This window comes from Dipodomys spectabilis, unplaced genomic scaffold, assembly GCF_019054845.1.
Source record: "Dipodomys spectabilis isolate Male_0828 unplaced genomic scaffold, ASM1905484v1 ptg000006l, whole genome shotgun sequence".
Classification (NCBI taxonomy): Eukaryota; Metazoa; Chordata; class Mammalia; order Rodentia; family Heteromyidae; genus Dipodomys; species Dipodomys spectabilis.
The window spans coordinates 18,583,778-18,606,545 of NW_024870683.1; the positions used below are offsets into that span (position 1 = coordinate 18,583,778).

Genomic DNA, 22,768 nt, shown 5'->3' on the forward strand with positions numbered 1-22,768 from the left:
CTGCCAGGTAACAGGTAGTTAGAATCTACGTTGAGGTTCAGGTACCAGTTGAAGAATGGATGCCTGAAAATTTTACCAGCCAATCTCCTCTTCTATTCTCCCTAGAACTAAATACCTACCAGCACTTAAGCATCATCCACATTGACCAAGAAGCATTGTATTCATAAACTGACTTAGGGAATTGTAACCAATTCACACAACTACTTAATAAAAACAAAAAAATTAAAAACCGCAAAAGAAAAGAAATATCACCTAGTGTAGCCTACATACCACATAAACTTTGTTTTAACAGAACATTTACAAAAGAATAACTTGAGCACCAAGAACTTATTAAAGTAAGCCTGAGAATATAAAATTCAAGGTTGACATGAGCCTTAGGGGAAAAGCAAATTAAAACCAAAAAAAATTAGGACTTAATTCTGAGCATGGTGGTGGGGAAAAACTGTTGGCATTACTACAAAGATGGGAGTTTTAGTCACATCTTCAATAAAATAACTCATAGGTGTTGGAAACGTTCATAGTTTCTGTCCTAAGAATTTAGCTTTGGACTTTATCCTTACAAAAACGATAGCCTTTGGAAAAGCTTTTACTAAAAAGGGGCTAATCAGAGTGTGATCAAGTATAGTAGAGAGGTAATTTCCTAAAAGATGGGCATCTGGAAAATAATTAACTATCGATGTTATACAACCACTGAAACTGTTTTTTAAACAAAGAATATATAGTTTTAAAATTCCTAATATGATATAACCCCAAAAATAAAATATACATACAACAAAGCCACAAATGACATAACCACAACTACCAAATGGTGGAGGAAGGGAAATGAAAAAGTAGTAGTTGTATTAGAGGCTGAGTATTTTCTTCTCCCACCCTCAGTACTTGAACCCTAGGCCTCAAGCTGACAAAAACCATGTGCTCAACCACAAATTGATCCTTTCACTTTTCTGTTTTCTTCCTAATTGCCTTTCTCAAGTACTAGCTCTTTTATAATGAAAAGAAGACTACAATACTTTTCTTCCATCAGTTCTATCAGGTGAAACATTAAAAATTAACTCTACCAGGTAAAATATTAAAGAAGCTCTTTTTTTGGTACTAAGGTTTAAATTCAGAAATTTGCACTTGCTAAGGAGGTGTTCTACCACTTGAGGGTAGAACACTGAAGCACACTTCAGCTCAAATCTATATAAAGGACATGGAGTTTAAGCTCAAGGTCCTGAGTTAATATCCTAGAAGTGTAAGATCAAGCAAATTAACCTCAGAAATTCAAAGAACTCAGTATTTGATTGTTAAGCTCAAAACAAGCAGTGAGTACAATAATACTATGTGCCAGGGAACTAATTTAATCCTCCTATACCCACGAAATATGTACATTCCACAGATTAAAGATCTGAGATTTCAAAGAAATGACTTGACTACCATTACACAGCTGGTAAGTGACAGGGCCTGAATTAGAATCTAAAACTCTGGCTCCAAAGTCTGCTTTCTGAACCATAAGGATAGAAAGTGTAGTGCTAGAAAAAATAAAAGCAAAGGCTGCTTCAATTTTTATAGGGAAAAATTTGGCCAATTGCAACTCTAAACTGTGAAAATCAAAAGTGAGCCTCAGTAAAAGGATCAGTATGTGACATACAGGTGACCAGCTCATACACATTAATCAGTTACTTAGAAGACTAGAACGCATACTAATCAAACTCACAGATTACACAAAACAGTCAATAAAAAGTGAGATGATCTACAATGATTCAAAAATATACCTTACAACTGGACCAATAGGCTAATTCAAATAAGATTAGGCTTTAATAAAGAGAAATGCTAAGTCTTAGTGGCTAGAGATGTAGCTCAAATGGTAGGCCTACAAATAGGGGGTGGAGAGGAAGGGATCCTCTTTCAGTATTATGGACTGGGTGTGTGTGTGTGTGTGTGTGTGTGTGTGTGTGTGTGTGTGTGTGTGTGTGTGTGTGTGTGTGTGTGTGTGTGTGTGTGTGTGTGTACACATGTGCACCAGTCCTGGGGCTGGAAGTGTGTGTATGTACACATGCGCACTAGTCCTGGGGCTGGAAGTGTGTGTGTGTGTGTGTGTATACACATGAGCACCAGTCCTGGGGCTGGAAGTGTGTGTGTGTGTGTGTGTGTACACATGCGCACCAGTCCTGGGTGTGGGTGTGTGTGTGTGTGTGTGTTTGTGTACACATGTGCCCCAGTCCTGGGGCTGGAAGTGTGTGTGTGTGTACACATGAGCACCAGTCCTGGGGCTGGAAGTGTGTGTGTGTGTGTGTGTGTGTGTGTGTGTGTGTGTGTGTGTGTGTGTACACATGAGCACCAGTCCTGGGGCTGGAAGTGTGTGTGTGTGTGTGTACACATGCGCACCAGTCCTGGGTGTGTGTGTGTGTGTGTGTGTGTGTGTGTGTGTGTACACATGTGCCCCAGTCCTGGGGCTGGAAGTGTATGTGTGTGTACACATGAGCACCAGTCCTGGGGCTGGAAGTGTGTGTATGTGTGTGTGTGCACATGTGCGCGTGCACGCATGTGCATGCTGGAACTCAGCCTGGATACTGTCCTGGGATTTTTTGCTAAAGATTAGAAATCTACCACTTGAGCCACAGCTTCACTTCCGGCTTTTTGTGATTAACTGAATATACAAATCTCATGGACTTTCCTGACCATGGTGGCTTTGAACAATGATCCTCAGATCTCAGCTTTCTAAGAAGCCAGGATAACAGGTGTGAATTCTTTAAAAAAATATTTTGAAGTGTTTCCTCAGAGAAAAGTCACAGAAATATATTTATTTAGTTGACATAGCCATTTGTAAAAGTAGTGTATAGAATAGAGTAAATATGATTACACAATTACCAGAGGCTAAAACTGTTTATTATAGTATTCTAATATAAATTCAAAGCTAAGAAAAAAATCCATCATCTTATTTTATTGGGGGGGGGGGGTGCCTAGTATTTATACTATAGCAATATCAGAAGCAAAGCCAGGCACCTGTGATTCACACTTGTAATCCTAGCTACTAGGGAGGCTAAGAGTAGAAGGATCGCGATTCAAATCTAACCAGGACAGCATAAAGTTCTCAAGACCTACCTCTAAAATAACCAGCAAAAAACAAAGCTGGATGTATGGGTCAAGTAGTAGAGTGCCAGCCTAGGAAGTACAAGGCCCTAAGAGGAAGGGAGAGAGGGAGGGGAGAAGGAAGAAGAGAGAGGAAAAAGAGAAGGGAGGGAAAGGAGAGCAAGAGGTAATTGTTCTAAGTAAAACACAATATATGAACATGCAAAATTTTTAAATAAATATAAAGGAGAAATAGCAATAGAGAAGATTGTTCTAACTAAAATACAGTATCATCTATGAATAAAATAAAAAGCATAATCTCTAGTTCCAACAAGAGGTACACAATACAAGGATAAATGAAAGAGCAATGTGCAGAGTTATATGTTCTAACTATACATACGTGGTAAATAGTATCTCATTTAAATGTTTTTAATTGTTACTATTAAGATGATATACAGAGAGGTGGAATTTTTTTTGTTTTGTTTTGTTTTGTCTTGTCAGTCATGGGGCCTGAACTCTGGGCCTGGGTGCTATCCCTCAGCTCTTCAACTCAAGGCTAGCGCTCTACCACTTGAGCCACAGCGCCACTTCCAGCTTTTTTCTGTTTATGTGGTGCTGAGAAATTGAACCCAGGGCCTCATGCATGCAAGGCAAGCAGTCTACCACTGAGCCAACTTCCCAGCCCCAGAGGGGTGTTTCTTAAGTCATATAACAAGTAAATTTCTTTTGGGACAACGTCACCCCTTCCTTCCCTCTCCCCTAGTTTTCTCCTCCCGTAAGTTGTATAGTTCATTTTCAACACAGTGTCTACTGAGTACCAGTGGGTATCCATTTTAGTTTGTTTTTTTTTTTGGTCCGGTCGTGGGGCCTGAACTCTGGGCCTGGGCACTGTCCCTCAGCTCTTCAGCTCAAGGCTAGCGCTCTACCACTGAGCCACCTTCCCAGCCCCCCATTTTAGTTTAAAAAAAAAAAAAAACACAAAAAACATTTATTTTAAAGGTTCACATAGGATTAGAAATAAATTCAAAAAGCCATACACCAAACCATCAACTACAGTAACATCTGTGCAACAAGAATAGCCAGTGATAAGGGACATTCATCATGTAAGTTTCAATGTTCCACTGTTTCATGTAACACACGTTTTACTTGTGTCAGTTTTTATTTTTTTTTGGGGGGGGGGGAATCCAGTCGTGGGGCCTGAACTCTGGGCCTGGGCGCTGTCCCTCAGCTCTTCAGCTCAAGGCTAGCGCTCTACCACTTGAGCCACAGCGTCACTTGCGGCTTTTTTTTCTTTTTGCTTATGTGGTGCTGAGGAATCGAATCCAGGGCCTCAGGCATGCAAGGCAAGCGCTCTACCACTGAGCCACCTTCCCAGCCCCTTGTGTCAGCTTTTAAAGCACTACTTTTTAAGATAACTCAAGTGAAAGTAAGTATTTGTGCATTCACGTTCAATACGCCATTTTGTTTCGTTTTTCGTTTTTTTTTTTTTTTGGTTCCAGTCATGGGGCCTTAACTCTGGGCCTGGGCGCTATCCCTCAGCTCTTCAGCTCAAGGCTAGTGCTTTACCACTTGATCCACAGCCCACTTCCGGCTTTTTTCTTTTTTTGCTTATGTGGTGCTGAGGAATCGAACCCAGGGCCTCATACATGCAAGGCAAGCACTCTACCACTGAGCCACCTTCCCAGCCCTGCCATTTTGTTTTATGAGCATTTTTTTTGTGTTTGGTGCTCTCTAGCACCCAAGACCTCACACCTAGTAGGCAAGGGCTCGATCACTGATCTACACCCCTAGCCCCATGGGCAATTTCTACTCTCAGACCACTTAAGAGATCTGTTTTGAGACAGGGTCTTAAATTCACCTATGTAGGCAAGCTGGTCTCAAACTTGCAATGCTCTAGCTTCTGCCTCCAGAGTGCGATGATTACAGGCAAGTACCACCATGCCCAGCAAACTCATTTTACTCTTAAGCCTTCCCTAAAAAAGAATCCTGAGGTAAATCAATCAATCCTAGCAAAACTGCTCATGAGTCAATTTTTTCCAGGCATAAATCACGGAGCTACTGTTAGGTAAGAGAGCATACTTTCCCTAATTCAAGTACTTAAAATACAATGTGTTCTTTCCAAAATGGATACTCTCCAGTCATTTTAGAATACAATAAGCTAGACACTACACAAGACTACTGAAATTTGGCATAATTTATTAAGCACTCCACATATGGCAAGTGGATGATCACATTTTCCTTTCATTCAATATGTTAAACCACCTGATCTACTTTCCTGGTCTGATATTACTACATACATAAAATGTTAGCAGACTGTCATCTAGACATCTTGCTTTGGTTGTGTATTTTTGCAGAATACTTTTTTTTCTTTCAAAGAATAATACAGACTTACTCCCAAGTTATGAAGAACAAATCATTGCTAGACATAGCAATTATTTCAAGTATTTGGTTATCCTTTAAAAGAGCTTCATTTTAATTTGGAAACAGTTTTTATCATATGGCAAGTTAGTCAAGAATTTTTAAGTAGAAGAACTAATCTCAGGAAACCTCCTCTTCACTGCCTCCAGATAATAAGCAACAAACCCAAGGGTTTAAAAGTGGAATGAAGTAGGCCAAAGGCGGCCCAGCATGAATTTCTTAATGGCTTCTCACGATCTGTAAGCAGGAAAATCACCCAAATCAACCCTCACTTTATACAGCTGGGTGGAGTGGTAGAGTAGGGCTCCAATCTGTTCCAGATCACGACCAAGTTTCTTTTTTTTTTTTTTTTTTTTGGTTCTGGTCATGGGGCCTGAACTCTGGGCCTGGGGGCTGTCCCTGAGCTCTTCAGCTCAAGGCTAGCGCTCTACCACTTGAGTCACAGAGCCACTTCCAGCTTTTTTCTTTTTGCTTATGTGGTGCTGAGGAATCGAACCCAGGGCCTCAGAGGCATGCAAGGCAAGCGCTCTACCACTGAGCCACCTTCCCAGCCCACGACCAAGTTTCTAACTTAAGATCTTTGATCTTTTAAGCCACTGTTCTTTCTACCTCAAGTTTCTTTATAAGGGTAGCAGCAACGGATCAGAGACCAAGGAGAAAACAAAACCATCACTACTACAAAAACTGTAAGTGGTTTTCAATTTTTCTAACACATCTGAACTAAGGGGTGGGGGAATCAGAAGAAGATAGTAAAAGAGGATGTCAGCTTTTCAGAAGTTTCTTGTACAACTTCGTACCTCAGGTTTAGGCCACAGACTTCACTAATTACTAAGACAAGAAAATATTCTCATTCATTTGAAACTGTTGGAATAGAATTATACCACAAAGGATTAGCCTTTCATTTAGAAGTAGAATAGTGAAGTCAAGCTGAAGTAATCCAAAGAGAGATAAAGCAGACCAAATCTGAGAGGTAAGAGGTAACAAAGGAAAACTCAGGTACAGTAAAACTGAATGGGGCTCTGCATATATAAAGGAGAGACCAAAATGCCTACGGTTTCTAGATAAGTAAAATCCAGGGGGAACACTGTGGTTCATCTAATCCTAACATTCTTTTACATTTTCTTCTGATTACTAAAATCAATATATACAATTTTAATTTTTAAAAAATTACACTAAACTCTTTGGCACACATAGGTTGGAGAGACATTTTAAATTCATCAAAAGTTACCACAGAGCTCTCCTGAAAGCAGAACTTTACCTGCTGATAGTGAATACTACTTAGCAACAGCATGAACAGGTCACTAAATTAGTTTTCTCAGATAGGAAAGCCCTTCTTCTTACTCCAAAAGACTGCTTGAAAATAAAAGTGCATCTGTGTTGGTACCTTGTCCAGTGCCTAGCACATGTTCAAAACTTAGGTTTTAAATGAATTGTCCCTTCACCAAACTGCTGGTTTAATTAAATGTAACTTTTCCCTCTTCATTTCTCCTCTACAAGGCACTTCAGCAGCAGGATCACATTTACGAGTTATCTAGAAAGTTTAACACACCATACTGCTCTAGCCAGGCACAGAGGCACATACTTATAATCTCAGCGCTCAGGTGGTTAATATAGGAGGATCACACAGTTGAGGCTTGAGCTACAGTGTGAGATCCCGTCTCTACAAACAAAAATAAATTTTAAAAGACCATTGTTTTGTGGCCAGGGAGCCCTGCTTGGGTTCACAAGCTAAATGCTGTAGATGATGAGATAAAAGACCCAGTGAAGTCAGGCCTTCATCAGCAAGTCTGGCTGAAAACTCCCAAGTTTCCTAAGCACACCATACCCACTCAACTGCTCCAGCAAAACTCAACACTTGCTTCTCAAGCTACACTTTCAAAATTCAGTCCTTCTAGGACTATCCTGTTCACTTCTAATTCATACCATCTCTTTTTATAATAGTTTGTTGTATTTTAATTCCCTTCTCTTCTCCTTTGTCCCCATCACTGTGGGCAAAGGGCGAAGTTACAAGCCCTTCTAAAATCATTCACTGGGGGATGCAGCTCAGAGGTAGAGTACATGTTTAGTTAGCATGCATAAGGCCCTAGGTTCAATTCTCACCAGTACCAAAAATAAATTTCATTAATTGGCTTGATTTTCTCAATCCAACCCCCAATCTAATCAATTTTGGCTCTTCCACTCATCATCCACAATCTAAGCACATAAATGTAAATCTGAAAGTTTATCTTCAATAAAAAGATATTCAACACTACGTACACTAAGCTACAGATACTTTTTCCCACATATTCACTTACTTTCTACTGAGTATCTGTGAGGGACAAGCAGAAATCCCTCATCTCCCCTAAGCATGGCCAATTTAACTTTGCACTCAACTTCTTACTGCAGCTAAACATGCTATTCATTAATGGCAGGTCTTTCATTTTAAATTTCCTACAGTATGAGTAGTATCAACTGTCAGAATCTTAGCAGAATCTGCAAGTCTGTCTTTGACATTGACTAGACTGAATTTCTGAAGGATATGCCATTTTATTTTATTGTAAAGCCATACTCTTCTCTTTTGTCTATGCTTTTTTATTTGTGCCAGTCGTGGGGCTTGAACCCTAGGCCTGTGCATAGTCCTTTAGCTTTTTCTCTCAAGGGTGGCACTCTTACTACTTGAGCCACAGCTCCTCTTTCCTGCTTTTTGGTGGTTATCTGGAGGTGTCTCACAGTTTCCTGCCCAGGCTGGTTTCTACCAGAGACCCTCAGATCTCAGCCCTCTGAGTAGTTAGGATTACAGGCGTCAGCCATGGCAGTCTTGCTCAAACCACATTTCTTAACAGTGTGTGGTGATCTGCCTTCACTCTACTTAACTAAAAAAAAAAGTTGTGTAATGAGGTAAAAGAGCACTGAAGTAGGTGAAGTAGGCTCCATTAAAATGAACTGTAGGGCAGGAGGAATGGCTCAGAGGTTCTAGAGCACTTGCCCAATAGCCAGGAAGCCCTTAGGCTTGATCTCTTCACAGATTTTTTTTAAAAAAAGAGTGAACCACAGCCATGGGACTCTAGGGCAGTCACATTCACAGAGCCCAGAGGGCTAACTGGTGAGTAATGAACATTACCTACGTGACCATCAGCTCCACTAGAATATGCTCATGTCTCAGGTTGGGGGCATAAATCCACATTGGAGAACAGGCTTAGCAAGCAGCTCTGGGTTCAATGCCCAGCACCCAAAACAAGTCACTTATGGTTATATAGACTTTGAAGACAGATATTGCATCTCTCTTCTTGGCCCCCACGGTTTTTTTTTTTTTGCTAGTCCTGGGGCTTGAACTCAGGGCTTGCAGCTACCCGAGTGTCTTTAGCACTACCATTTGAGCCACAGCTCCATTTCCGGCTTTCTCTGTGATTTATTGGCAATAAGAGCCTCATGGAAGTCTTTCTCTGTGATTTATTGGCGATAAGAGCCTCATGGAAGTCTTTCCATTTCCTAACAAAATGGGGAGGTGTCATTCTTTCTGATGGAGGCATAGAATTCCATGATAGATAGATAGACAGACAGACAGACAGACAGACAGACAGACAGACAGACAGACTGACTGACAGAGATATATGTCACATTTTCTTGATCCATTCATCTACTGAGGGGCATCGGGTTGGTTCCATATCTTAGCTAAAGTGAATAAGGCTGCTTTAAACATAGTTGTGCTGGTAGCTTTAGTGTGATCATTTGGGTAAATGTCCAGAAGTGCGAGGAGCTCTAAGTGTAGTCTTTGGAAGAACCTCCATAATTTTCCAGACTGGTTGAACAAGTTACACTCGCACCAACAGTGCAGTAGGGTTCCCTTTTGGCCACATCCACTCCAGCATCTGTTGTTATTAAATTCTCGAATATAGATAGCCATTCTAACTGGGTTGAAGTAGAATCTCAATGTTGTTTTGATTTGCATTTCTTTTATGGCTAGAGAAGTTGAGCATTTCTTCATGTGTCTATTAGCCATTTTTACTTCTTCTTCAGACTTGGAAAAAATTATATTAAGTAAGCCAGACCCAAAGGAATATAGGTCCCGTGGTTTCACTTATTTGTAATAATTAGTATATGTCTCAGATAATCTTATCAGATGAGCAGAAAAGCTCAAAATCTATGTACGTATGACCATATAAGATGATGCTAAGCAAAATGAACCCCAAGATATGGAAATGAGGTTTTTCTTTGTTGTTATCATTAATGTACTATGTGATTTTTGTTTGTTTCTTATGTATGTTCTTCCTCCTATGGTATATCCCTGTTGTCACTGTATTTGATCTTGGTACCCTGCATCTTGTATATACATTTATCCAATTTGGTGGGGGAATGGGAATAACAAAATGCTTAAAAAAGGACACAGGATGACTACAACAATGATACAAGCCACTATGTTGGAAATGAACTTTACAACATTGGGGGGGATGGAGGGAGGTGGAAGATGGAAGGGATAGTAGAAAAACAAAGGAGGGGGGAAGGTGGCTCAGTGGTAGAGCGCTTGCCTTGCATGCATGAGGCCCTTGGTCCCATTCCTCAGCACCACATAAGCAAAAAGAAAAAAGCCGGAAGTGGCACTGTGGCTCAAGTGGTAGAGCTCTAGCCTTGAGCTGAAGAGGTGAGGGACAGCGCCCAGGCCCAGAGTTCAGGCCTCACGACCAGACCCAAAAAAAAGAAAAGAAAAAAAAAAAGAAAAACAAAGGAGGGGGTAAGAATGCTCGACAAGAAATGTACTCATTACCTTATTCATGTAACTGTACCCCCTCTATACAGCATCTTAACAAGAAAATAAAGATTTTTTTTTTAAGTCTCATGGACTTTCCTGACCCAGCTGGCTTCAAACCATGATCCTCAGATCTCAGCCTCCTGGGTAACTAGAATTTACAGGTGTGAGCCACCAGCACCCAGCTTTCAGCCCCTTTTTAAGTATCTCACAAAGCTCATTACCTAACAAAACAATCAACTTTTAACTTGAACTGAAAGGTGGTTATTGATTAAACAAGAGAACACAGGAGTTCTGGAATCAATTATCAATCCACCAACAAACTTTAGTAGATGTTGAGATACATTGAACATCTCACTGACGAAAGAGGTTAATAAATTAATTTTAGACAGCACTTTTTGGTGTGTGGTGTTGGGCACTGAACCTAGAGCTTCATGCATGCTAGGCACATTTTGTCACTGAGCTACATCCCCAGTCCTAATAGCACTGTTTCTTAACCAACATTCTTAACATTCTTAAGCATTAAATATCCACTTGCTTTTAGCCATCCACTGTAAATATGTGGATAAACTGGATAGAGTGAGCCAGGTAATGTGTTACTCAGTTATCTTTGAAATTCCTTTCAAAACTAAAAGCTCCCTAAGTTTATAAGAAGAAACAAGAGGAACCCCAACATCACACAGAGATTTACCTCTTTTTCACCCAATCTGCCTTGGTAATCCATGGGGGGGGGGGGAGGGTAGGTCCTAGGGAATGGTAAAGAATGGGGTGTGCTGAGGGAAAGGCCCGCTCAGCACCCCGTGCTCTGCACAAACTAAAAAAAGACCTGAACTGAGAGGCAGCCTCGACCAGCAAAGGAAAAAAAAAAAATCTAAGGTCAATCAGTCTCTTTTTGTCCCTAATTAACCTTTGCCCTGGAGTAAGAAGTCACCTCTCTTATCTGTAGTTAGGCAAAGTAGGTCTGGAATCACTAGGATTCCTTCCAACTCCGCCGCCCAGATGTGGGTAGCCGGGGCACCCCTTTAACTTCCCAACCAGAGGTGTAAACCTAAGACTTGTCTCCCCCACAGAATGGAACCCTACTTCTCAACCAGGGAACAGGCCCACCCTAAGGACAAGCAGGGCTGCTTCAAATCACACTGCCTCTCTCAGGAAGGCAGGAGAACGTGGGCTCTCACAGCAGTCCAGATGCGGACTTGCCCCAGAGGTCTTGGGGTGCCGGGGAGGGGCAGGGCGTACCCATCGGGGAGTCTGGATCGCCTCCCGTTCACTCGCTCACTTACCCACAGGCTGCTGAAATAGTCCAGCCCCCGGCAGATGAGCGCGCCCGCGTGCGCCAGCAGCACCTGCACGCCCAGGTAGCTGCCGAGGCAGTAGAGGCCGTAGAGCAGCGGGCCGCCCGCGCCCAGCAGCAGCAGCAGGCGGCGGCGGCGCAGCACCTGCTCGCCCAGGGCCTCCACGCCGTAGTCGGCGAAGCAGAGCGGCAGCAGCAGCGCGGCCAGCACGATGGGCGTGTGCGCGCGGTGCAGGCGCTGCAGCCAGTGGCGGCCCAGGCGCGTCAGCGAGCTCTTGAAGGGGTGCAGGAAGGTGCCGCACAGCACCGCCCAGAGCAGGGGCCGCAGGAAGGCCTCGAGGATGAAGTACACGAGCACCGCCGCGCCGCAGCACAGGCACACGAACAGCACGGCCCCCGTGTTGTAGAAGGCCTGCTTGATGGGCTTGTCAAAACGCAGCGCCAGCGCCGCCGTGCGTGGGGTCTCACCGCTGCCCGGCCCGGCTGCACGCGGGTGCCGGGCTTCCTGCCGCGGAGAACCCCGAGGGCCGGACACTTCAGCGGGGACGCCTCGGTCGGCCATCGCGCCTCTCCCGCCTCGGCCGCCGCCGCCCCCAAGAGGAGGAGGTGCGGCGAGCTCTCGAGGCGCGCGGACGAAAGGCGGGCGGAGCCGCGCTGCCTGATGGGCTTTGTAGTTTGCGGCTGGCCTCCGAGCGCTCGAGAGACGCCGCGGAGAAACTACAATTCCCAGGAGGCTGAGTGCACGCTCCGTCCTCCCCCGGGCTCCCTTCGCCCATTGGTCGCCGCAAGTCCCAAGTTTTCGAGAGTCCGAAGTAAATTAATTAAATACTCTCCTTTTAAGACCAACTTCTTCCGTCGGGCAGGACCCCAAAAGAGAATCTACTTTCAAGAGACACTACTTTTCAGTCATGCGAAAACCAAGGCTGCAAATTGGAAGTGCCGTGGGAGAGTACTTTCAAAAGACTGATGCCCAGATTCTGGTTGACTGATTCAATAAACACGTCCAAGTGTTTGTCCTAGTGCATTTGGCAGGACATTTTTATTCCATTTTCTTTTTTGGAAGAACTAGAGTCTGGATTCAGACTCTACTTTGGTGCTTCCTTGATTGGCTCTCTACCTCTTGAGCCATATCCCTGGCCCTTTTTGCTTGGATTATTTTTGAAATAGAATCTCATTTATTTCTAGGCCAGCATGGATCGTGATCCCCTATTTACTGCTTTGGCTGTAGCTGAGTGCAGATCGCTAAGCCCAGCTTTGTCGGTTGTGTTGGGGGTTCTTGCATTTCCCCCATAGGCTGACATAAAACTTGAATCTTCCCATTCTTTACCTCTCGAATGGCTGCAATGACAGGCATGAACTACAAGCAACTAGCTAATTTTATTTTATTTTACTTTATTTTGTCATATTGGCAGGATTTTAAGTTGTGATAACTGGGTGGTTCAGAGTGAACAGTCTCTGTTCTAAGTATCCAACTCCTAAGAACAACCTTACAAAGGTGTTAGCTTCGCTTTACAAACAAAAACTGTCGAGGTTAAACACCAGGTCATGTTCACACAGCCACCAAGGGGCAGAGGCAGCGTTCAAACCCTGAACTCACCTTTAATCCTAACTGATCTAGCCAGAGGATTCTTGGGTATCTTTTTAGAGCCCTTCAGAGAACTGTAAGGTACAGCTGTTATCACCATTTGTAAGGATTTGTCACTATTAGTTGAAATCAGAACTCTTCCCAAAGCCCTAAATCAGAGTCTTAACATTGCTATTTTATTTTAGGCCAGGTGTGGTCATGGCAGATAAATAAGCTAGCAATGCCCCCTGTCACATGAAAATGATAATAATCCAAGTCCTTGGCTCCAAGTGATTGTAAAAAGAAGTTCTTAATTTAAAAAAAAAAAAAAAAAGCTCTAGGTAATGCTGCTGCTTCTCTTGATGGGGAAAAAAATATTGGTACTCATAAATAATCCCAATGGTAATTTTATTTTTTAAAATTGTGGAAGTCTTTACTGAGTACTCAATGTGTGTGTATGGGAATACTACAAGTCGTCATATAATTTTTGTTTATCTTCTGAAGTAAACAGTATAGTTTTCAGATGAAGAAACTGTTGTTTAGCAAGTCTTGGAGACAAAGAGATTCAGGTCACTGTTTCAAGATGGTCTGGAGTTTGACATGGTAAATGTTTTCCCTTCTGTTTTTCCTACATCTTGCTCTGCTTCTTGTTTCACTAGGACTTCTAAGATTTGCTGGCAAATTGTGGCCACATTTGCTTTCAGTGTTGATTTTTACTGATTCAGCTACTATTTATATAACAAGGCCTCAAAAAGTCCTCAGTCATTTGTAGTGCCAGAAGGTCCCAATGGGAGTGCCTCACTTGTACTAGGAGACATGAGTCAACCACCAACCATTTATGTTACCTGCTGCCTACAAGAGCTCAGTGAGTCTAAGTTTAGTGACCACTGCAGATTGCCAGCTACTGAGTCACTTTGTCTACATTTCTAATCAATCCTTAGGGTGCCAATGGAGTTGAGTTCTATTCAGAATTCAGAAAGATATCTTTCTCCCTGACTCATTGATGGGTGCTCTTTATCAATCAAGCTCAAACCAGGTTACTTATAGCCAATGTATTATGCCTTCTCTCATAAACAGTTCCTTCTAAGTCTAGCATCCTGTCCTTTAAGAACTGGGCTTAAAATCCATACAAATGTCCAAGGAAAGAGCAATCCCTCTCCTTTAATCTTTCTCCAATCAAAGATGTCTCCTCTGGTTAGAACAAGAGAGTTCTCAGATTACATAATAAAAGCATACATCCATGGATGCAAATGAAGAGGATGTGCAAAGACTATTAATGTTAGGTAAGTTGTTGGGACCTTGGGTCCACAAATCAAAAGTGCTCAGTCATGATACTTCATTTCCAAGTCTCCATGAAAAGCAAAATTATTGAACATTCCCCAATCTTCTCGGAGCAGAGTAATAGATCTGACAGGTGTCAGATAAAATTTCTAGACAGAAATGGAACTGTTAACAGAAATGAAAGCTGAAACATTACAAACTACATAGAATAGTGTTTTCCTGGTCTACCATAGACTGGGTTCCTGAAGGGCTCTGCTCACAGTGTGTGAGTGGACAATACTGTGGCCCAAGTCCATGATGTACTGAATCTCCTCACAGAATTCTAGAGAATGAAGACTAGGAATTGTTTTAGTTTTGTGTCCCCAGTACCTGGTACAGCAGAAGACATTCATAGCAACAGAGTAGGAGCGTGGTGAGTGTATGCTGAGTTAAAAGATGAATGAGTGACATCCTTCCCCAGACACTGGTTTGTGCTGATAGTTGTAGAGGCTAGGAAGTCTGATACTAGGGTGCCAGCATGGTTGAGCTCTGGAAAGGGTCCTCTTCCTGTTAAAGCTGGCAGACTTCTGTGTCTTCACATGATGGAGATGAGAAAGGATTGGTCACTCTTGTGACCTGATTACTTCTAGTGGCCCCCATCTCCAGATGCCACCACAAGAGAGTATCACCACAGGAATATTGAGAGAACCAAACATTTCATCCATAACATTCTTCCTCAGGACTCAACTTCAGTGTCATCTTCTGCTTTCTTCTTTACCCCTGGCTAAGAGAGGACCCCTAGTTTTGCACTGAACATTAGTCTTTCCTTACCATTACATCTTAGCACAAGATACTGCTGTGATGTATGTGTCTGCTGCCCCAGCTAGGCTTCAAACCCCTTTGAAGCAGAAATCAAGAGTTGTCTTTCTTAGCATTATGTGTAGTGTCTAGTACAGGGATTGGTACATAAGTCCTCAATACATAATTATTAAATGAAGTTTCTGGATTCAGGTGACTTTCTTATTACTCAGCTTCCCCCCCCTCCCCCACCAGTTCTCCTGTTCAAACTTGTCGCTTAGACCTTGTACTTGCACTCAGCCCTAAAAAGTCTCCAAGAGCAACAGGAGCCAGGATTTGGCCTGATAACTTGGCTATCTCTGAAGATACCACAAATAAATACCTTCAGGTCTGGGAATGTAGCTTAGTGGTAGAGTGCTTGCTTTGCATGCATGAAGCCCTGGGTTTGATTCCTCAGTACCATATAAACACAAAAAGCCAGAAGTGGAGCTGTGGCTCAAGTGGTAGAGTGCTAGCCTTGAGCAAAAAAGAAGCTCAGGGACAGTGCCCAGGCCCAAAGTCAAAGACCCAGGACTGGCAATAAATACATACCTTCAGAGACAACTACTGTAATTATAAACAAGGACAAAATGTTTGAGGTATTTTTGGTGAGGGTTGGGGCCTATAATGTAGACTGTAATAGTACCTGTTTCTTACTTTTTTTCTATTTTATTTTATAACCCACCACTCTATAATCACAACCTGGTCCCAATAGAAACATTTTACCACATTTTACATTTCCCATACCTCTTTGATGATTCACTAGATTCTGAACTAACATCTATTCTTAAGATGATTTTGCTACCAATAAGGCTTCTAACTGATACTCGTAGAGGTAGCTACATGCAATTAGCCAACTGATATACTTGAAATGAGATTACAGACCTCCATTTACTACGTCCTAAGATATTAAATTGAAGCTATAAACACAATTTGATTTTGCATATTGCTTCTCTGCAGGGATTTTGACCTGAATACAACAACATGATTTTCCTTTTCATCAGACAGCTTATTATCTTCTTGAAGGTCTATAGATTCTGGGAGAATTGAGGAAGATTTTACCATGAAATGATTTAAATCAAAGGAAAAACAACAACACAACAACACAAAGATGCACTAGAGCAGAGCAATAAGGAATTATAAAGTAATTTTAATTGCATCAACAGGAAGAATTTCAAACTAAGAATTTATATTTTAAAGTTCAAATCTAGTTAATATATTCTGATGACTATCACTTAATCCTCCAAAAGATAAAAGTATTCATGATGGCAAATGGACAGAGCAATTATTTAGGTAGCATTTAGGAATATTGCTACAATTACATTACATAAATAGAAATTCATGTCTTGATTAGTGATATACCACACATCTTAAGAGTAGAAATTCACAGGACGGGTTTATAAATATACATTTTATATATAATCTCAAAATCAATCACAATTAAGCATTAAATACACAATTTATTATAAAACAATTATTACCCATCATTGTCTATTTAAAGGCATAGTTTTTACAAAATAGCATTTTGTACACAGTCTCATAAAAGTATATTAATACTCCTGGAGCCAGATTATTCCAGCATATCAGCATGTCAGAGGGATAAGGCATGTGGAGAAGCTGAGTCCACTTTTCCAGGTGACCAGGGACATTATAGATGATAGAGCAGTAAGGACTCTAGTGACCTGGGTGAATGCCACACACACTTGAGTACCCCATATCCTTCAAGAATTCATTACTCTCCAGAAGAATCAAACGATTGGCTACTCAACCTGATAGCCAAGATTGAGGAGAAAATTGCAAACATTAACAAAGCAGCAGGGTTTTATAAGTGAAAAAAAAATGCCAAAGAGCTTGATTCACATAAATGTTCTATCCCCAGATATTAAATATTGAACTAATTTAGCCACTATTTTCATGAAAAGAAATTGAGAGGCAAGTTAGCTATTAAATATGCAGAGAAGTCCAACTTAAAACTAGATAATTTCCAAATCGGGTAACTGAATAAGGAATCCTAAATATGAAATGTCAACAGGTGGCATCAACATGCCAGTTACTCAGTGAACACTAGTCTTGTTTTTTAACTCATGGCCTAGAAAAATCAAATTCAATGATGACACTTTATGCTTTCTTGACAACCTATGTAACGTTGAATAGAGGAGGCAAGGCTTAAGATCCAGAAATCTTTTCTACAAACTAAGTGACTATAAACTCAACAGTAAGAATGCCCCTAGTACACACAATGTTTTAACTCTTGGGATTGACTGTTTGTGCTGGTCTTGGTGCTTGAACTCTGAGCCCAGGTGCTGTCCTTGAACTTTTGTGCTCAAGGCTAGCACTCTACCACTTGAGCCACACCTCTACTTCAGGCTTTTTGGTGGCTAATGGAAGATAAAAAGTCTCAAGAAGTTTTTTTTTTCCCCAGGCTAGCTTTGAACCACTATCTTCAGATCCTAGCCTCATGAGTAGCTAGGATTACAGGTATGAGCCACCAGTGTCTGGCTTCTGTTTCTGATCTTTTAAATACTTTAAAACCCAAGAGTTGCTGGGTGCCAGGCAATACTTCCAACCTGGGGAGGAAATTCTGTGAGACTCTTATCTCCCATTTAACCATCAAAAAGCCAGAAGTGGGGTTATAACTCTAGTTAACCATTCAAAAAGCCAGAAATGGGGCTGTAACTCCAGTAGAGCACCAACGTTGAGCAAAAAAACAAAGTGACTCAACACTAAGACTCTCAGTTCAAGCCCCATACTGGCACCCTCCCCCCCAAATAAAAGAAAAAGAGGAAAAGGTCAGCAACTTAAACAAACTTAACAGAGACTTAGTGTATGCTTATTAGCGTATGTGTATGCATTTGTGTATAACACACCCACCTCCCTTCATGTATGTACAAATATATACGAACACACTGAAACAGCTGAACTGTTCACTAAACATAACTATTGTGTTTAGAGACCAAGGATATTTTACATCAACAAAGTGCACATATCTCAGCACTTCACCTAATGCATTAGTTTTTCCAACAGTTTTACCTAAGATGCATGACACATGTGTAAAACTCTCCTGTGGGTGTAGCACATTTGTATGTAAAACATACAAAAATTTCTACAGGAAACCAAATTACTATAAGACACAGAAGTCCTCAGCCACTCAACAGTAAAAGCTGCCTATAAAAACTGTACCTTAGGCAAAATAAAAGTGGAATGTACCCAGCTTTGTACTCTATTGCTGCCTCCTTCATATCAACTTTGGAAAATAATGCCTAAGAATATCATTACACCATTTGTTTATAACAATAAGCCAACTATAATTTAAAGAAACAAATTATTCATGAACTTTGATATTTGTTACTGGCAGTACAATTTACAACTGCTAATGACAGACTAGTATGTTCCTGCTCAACAGCAATTGTTGGAAATCCACAGTCTATTTAAGCCAAACTTGGCTTGCTTCCTGTTTTTGTTCAGCCTGCAAGCTAAGAATAGGTCTTGAAATTTTAAATAGCTTTCAACCATCAAAGGAATACCGGTAGCATATGAAAATAACATGAAATTCACATTTCAGTGTTGATTAATTTTTGTTGGAGCATAACCATGCAAATTCATTTTGTATGTCTGTGGCAATGTGAAACAACTTCAGCCCATGCAAATCACAAAGTCAAAACTATCTACAATCTGGCCCTTTACAGAGAAAATTTACTGACCCTTAGGCTAGAACAAAGAATGAGGCATAATATCATAGCAATATCTCTTAAGACAAAATCCTGAACACAGGCAGTAAAACTTACAGAAGTAGTAGAGTGATGGGGTGAGAATGTTGAAAGGAATAACAATGATCAAGATCCATTATATTCATAAATTGCATTGTTGAATGACAACTCCTTTGTACAACTACTTAAAATTAATAATAATTTTAAAAAAGCAATAGTAGTGAATACCACCTGGGAAGGAAGTCCTTCCCATGTTGTTCAAAGTTTCTGATTTCTTGCCATACTGGGGTTTGAACTTAGGGCCTTGGTCATGCTAAGGAAGCAGTCTACCACTTGAAGCCCAGCACTGTCCGCTTTAGTGTTTTCCGGATGGGGGGGTCTCATGTTTTTGCCCCAGCTGGCCTGGACTGTGATCCTCCTACTTTGCCTTCCAAAATAGCTGAGATGCAGGCTTGTATCACCACATCTGACACTTTAATTTCTTGAAGGACAAAGAAACCCAAAATAACCAAATAAAACTCCTGCATTTTGTCTATACTCATATTTGTACATTTATCTTTCAGATTAGAGTGGAACAATAAAAGGGAATTTGGTCCCAAGTCAGAGGATAGATCCAGATTTTAAGTAAGTGTTTTTTTTTAATAACCTAATTCTAATACATGTTTCACTTTTTCTTTCTCTTTTTGTTTCTTTTATCTTTCCTAATAGGAATTGAACCCAGAGCCTTGACCTTGTCTACTACTTGAGCCGTGCCCCTATCCCTTTCATTTGTATTTTGTTTTTGAGACAGGGTCTCACCAACTTTGCTTGAGCTGGTTTCAAATTCATGATTTTCCTGCCTCTTCCTCCCAAATCATTGGGATTACAGGCATGCCCTATCTCAACTACCTCATTCTTGAAATCCTTCCCAGTCTGTATATTATTTTTTAACCCCAAAACTTTATTTAAAACACTAAAAAATGATAAAGTAATCAAAATGCTTTTAAGCCCAAAACAAAGTTAATACAAAGTAAAGTGGGCTCTCTTTTTCCTCAAGTAAGAAATCCTCCTATTCATTGTAAATTACTAAAGGGGAGAAATTTACTATAGCAGGTTCTATTCAATGAATGTTTCAAAGAATCCACAGGAAAGTGCACAGATGTGTAGGAAATCATATCACCTTCCTAGGCCACTACTGTGCCCTTGAAAAGTAAGTGCATTGGATGAAATAGTCTCTAAAGAGCTTGTCAACAGTGGCAATTTATGCCAAATGACTAGCCTCAGGTTTTTTATCTGTAAAAACTGGATTAACAATAGAATCTTCCTATGGTTGTGAGGATTAAATGAGTTAATCCACATGAAGTGCTTGAAAGCACTAAATACACTTAGCTAGCATGATTATTATTCCACACAGACATTTTACAAAAATCACTGGTTGGGCAGCTCCCCTATGACATATACTGTATTAGAAAATATAGAAATATAGGGATTAAAGTACAAGTTCTCTTACATTAGGTAAGAATGAATGGCATTGAAGTCTAGAGAGGTTTAACTTCAGCATATCTATCATTGATAGTTTTCTGAAAGGATCTACAAATGCCAATTGTATCCTTAGTGTGTGAATTGTTAGTTCTAAACAATGATTATTGTCTTAAAATGTCAACTAATGTCCACTGCCAAGCAAAATAATAGTTTTAGAAAAGATTCTTTGACTTACGTTTCAAAAGACCAAGTATTTAGTAAAAAGAATATAGCGCCCAGCTTGGTAGTGAACATCTATATTCCCAGCCCTCAGGAAGCAGAGGAAAGAAGATTTTGACTCCCAGACCTGAGGTACAGGGCAAGAGCCTATCTCAAAAGCCCAGAAACAAAAATTAGTTTACAATTTGATCACAGGTGAAGAACATAAGGAAGATTGGCTAGTCTAGTTAGGTATATGAAATACATGCTTCTGAACCAAACTTACCATCCAATAAAATTGCATATGTGTATTTATTCCACAAATGTTTGCTGAGTCCCTCCTATGGAGTAGTGTGTTCTACAATGATTAGTATAAAGAAATGGTTCCTGCATTAGGGAGTTAACAGGCAATTATAATTAAGTATGACCAGCATTATGAGAATGCCCTGTATGGTATAGGAGTATTGGGTCCAGGGAATGAGAAGAAGAAACAATTGTGACCTCAAAGATGAGTAGCCTTTTCACAAAGCACAAAATGGAGATAAAGTCTGTGCACAAAGAACAGATGACAAGTGTGAGGGAACAAGTATGGGGCACAACAATGGGCAGAGCAGCAGCAGAAGATCCTAGAACTTACCAAATAGTTTGCATTCTTTCTTAAGGGCAATGAGAAATCACTGAACATACTAGGTAGGCATCAATAAGTAACTCTGGTCATCAAAGCAGAGGCAAGAAGTGAAATCAGTATCTTGCCTTGAGGGCAGGGAAGGTGACTCAGTGGTAGAGTGCTTGCCTTGCATGCCTGAGGCCCTGGGTTCGATTCCTCAGCACCACATAAGCAAAAAGAAAAAAGCTGGAAGTAGCACTGTGGCTCAAGTGGTAGAGTGCTAGCCTTGAGCTGAAGAGCTGAGGGACAGGGCCCAGGCCCAGAGTTCAGGCCCCACGACTGGACCCCCCCACACAAAAAAATATCTTGCCTTGAAATGGAGATGGGGGAGGATACTCCATTTAGTAACAGGAAACTTCTGCCCTGCTTGCTACTAACAGAAGGATATCTTTTGTTTTAACTTATTTATAGTTTAACTATTACACGCATAATAGAGTAAAATACAAAAATATTTGCTTTCTTATTTACAATGTGAGTGTCTGCATATTCATATCTTGACTCCCAAACCAACCACCGTAGTTGAAACAGAAATATACAGGCCAGGCTCAGCTGAAGAGGCAATGGTAGTTGGGTGGAGCCATGAATTTGAACTTGGACTTTGGAAGTGGACCAGTTCCACGGTCCATTTGATGTTATTTAATCTCTCAGCAATGAGGAGTCTTTCTCCTACATCCCTAGAAGCATTAGTAACTGGCAACATCACAGAGCATCTATGGTTTCCTTATTTTGGCTCAAGTCTAGAAGAAATGAAAGCTCTCTCCACCGGTAGATTTCTCAAAGACATGAATCTTGAAGATGGCTCTAAAAATCTGTCGCAAGGTTGTTTAATCACAAACTTGGAGTCAGTCTTAAAGCAATGGAAGCAAGTCTGAAAAGTCTAGAATATCACAAGGGACTTATCTCAAGCTTGACTATACACATAGACTCCTCCCCTTGACAATACTGTTGGCTCAGACAACTGGAATAAAGAAGGATCTGGGTTCCTTTGAAAAAGAAAATATACTAAATGCAGGAATTATTATGAATGATGCTGACTAGCCAATTTACAAGTCAGAACATTTTGAATGAGTACTCTCTGTGAGTATTTTATGGGCCATTTTCCCATTTTCTAAGTAAAAAAAAAAAATAAAAACCCTCAGAATAAAAATATATTTTTGCTCAAATCTCTATAATCACCTCTAAATGTTAATGTATGATTGAAACTCCTTAAGTTTTTTAAGGTGATTTGTCTGTTGTAACATATATTTAATCATACTTAATGTATGCCAACTTGACAACAGAATTGACTATCTGCAGATAAGCTATTGGATAAACTAAATCCTCAGCCTCCTGAATAGCTAAAATTATTTGTGTGAGCTGTCAGTATTCAGCTCCTTTTTTGTCTTACCGGTAAAATAAATTTGTATCTTTAGGGACAGTCATAGTTATGTTTCCAGCCTTTGCAAACAGCCATATAAAAATTTTTTTTCAAAGCTACTCACTAGTTGAGAAGGAACTTCAGACGAATAGGTACCAATTTCATATGATTGTAATCTCCCTCACATTCAACTCCAATGGTGTAACTATCCAAAAGCACTGATGCCCTGCA

At 40.8% G+C, this 22,768-nt stretch overlaps 1 protein-coding gene across 2 annotated transcripts in view; it reads right to left on the reverse strand.

The window, feature by feature from the left end:
* The window catches only part of Tmem245 (transmembrane protein 245), an 88,870-nt gene extending 76,795 nt beyond the window's left edge, over positions 1-12,075 (reverse strand). For both annotated transcript variants that reach the window (XM_042694986.1, XM_042694995.1), the window contains exon 1: positions 11,476-12,075. In XM_042694986.1, the coding sequence (XP_042550920.1) occupies positions 11,476-12,048 (573 nt within the window). In that variant the 5' untranslated portion in view covers positions 12,049-12,075. The remainder of the gene's footprint in view (positions 1-11,475) is intronic.
* Between the last annotated feature and the right edge of the window lie 10,693 nt (positions 12,076-22,768).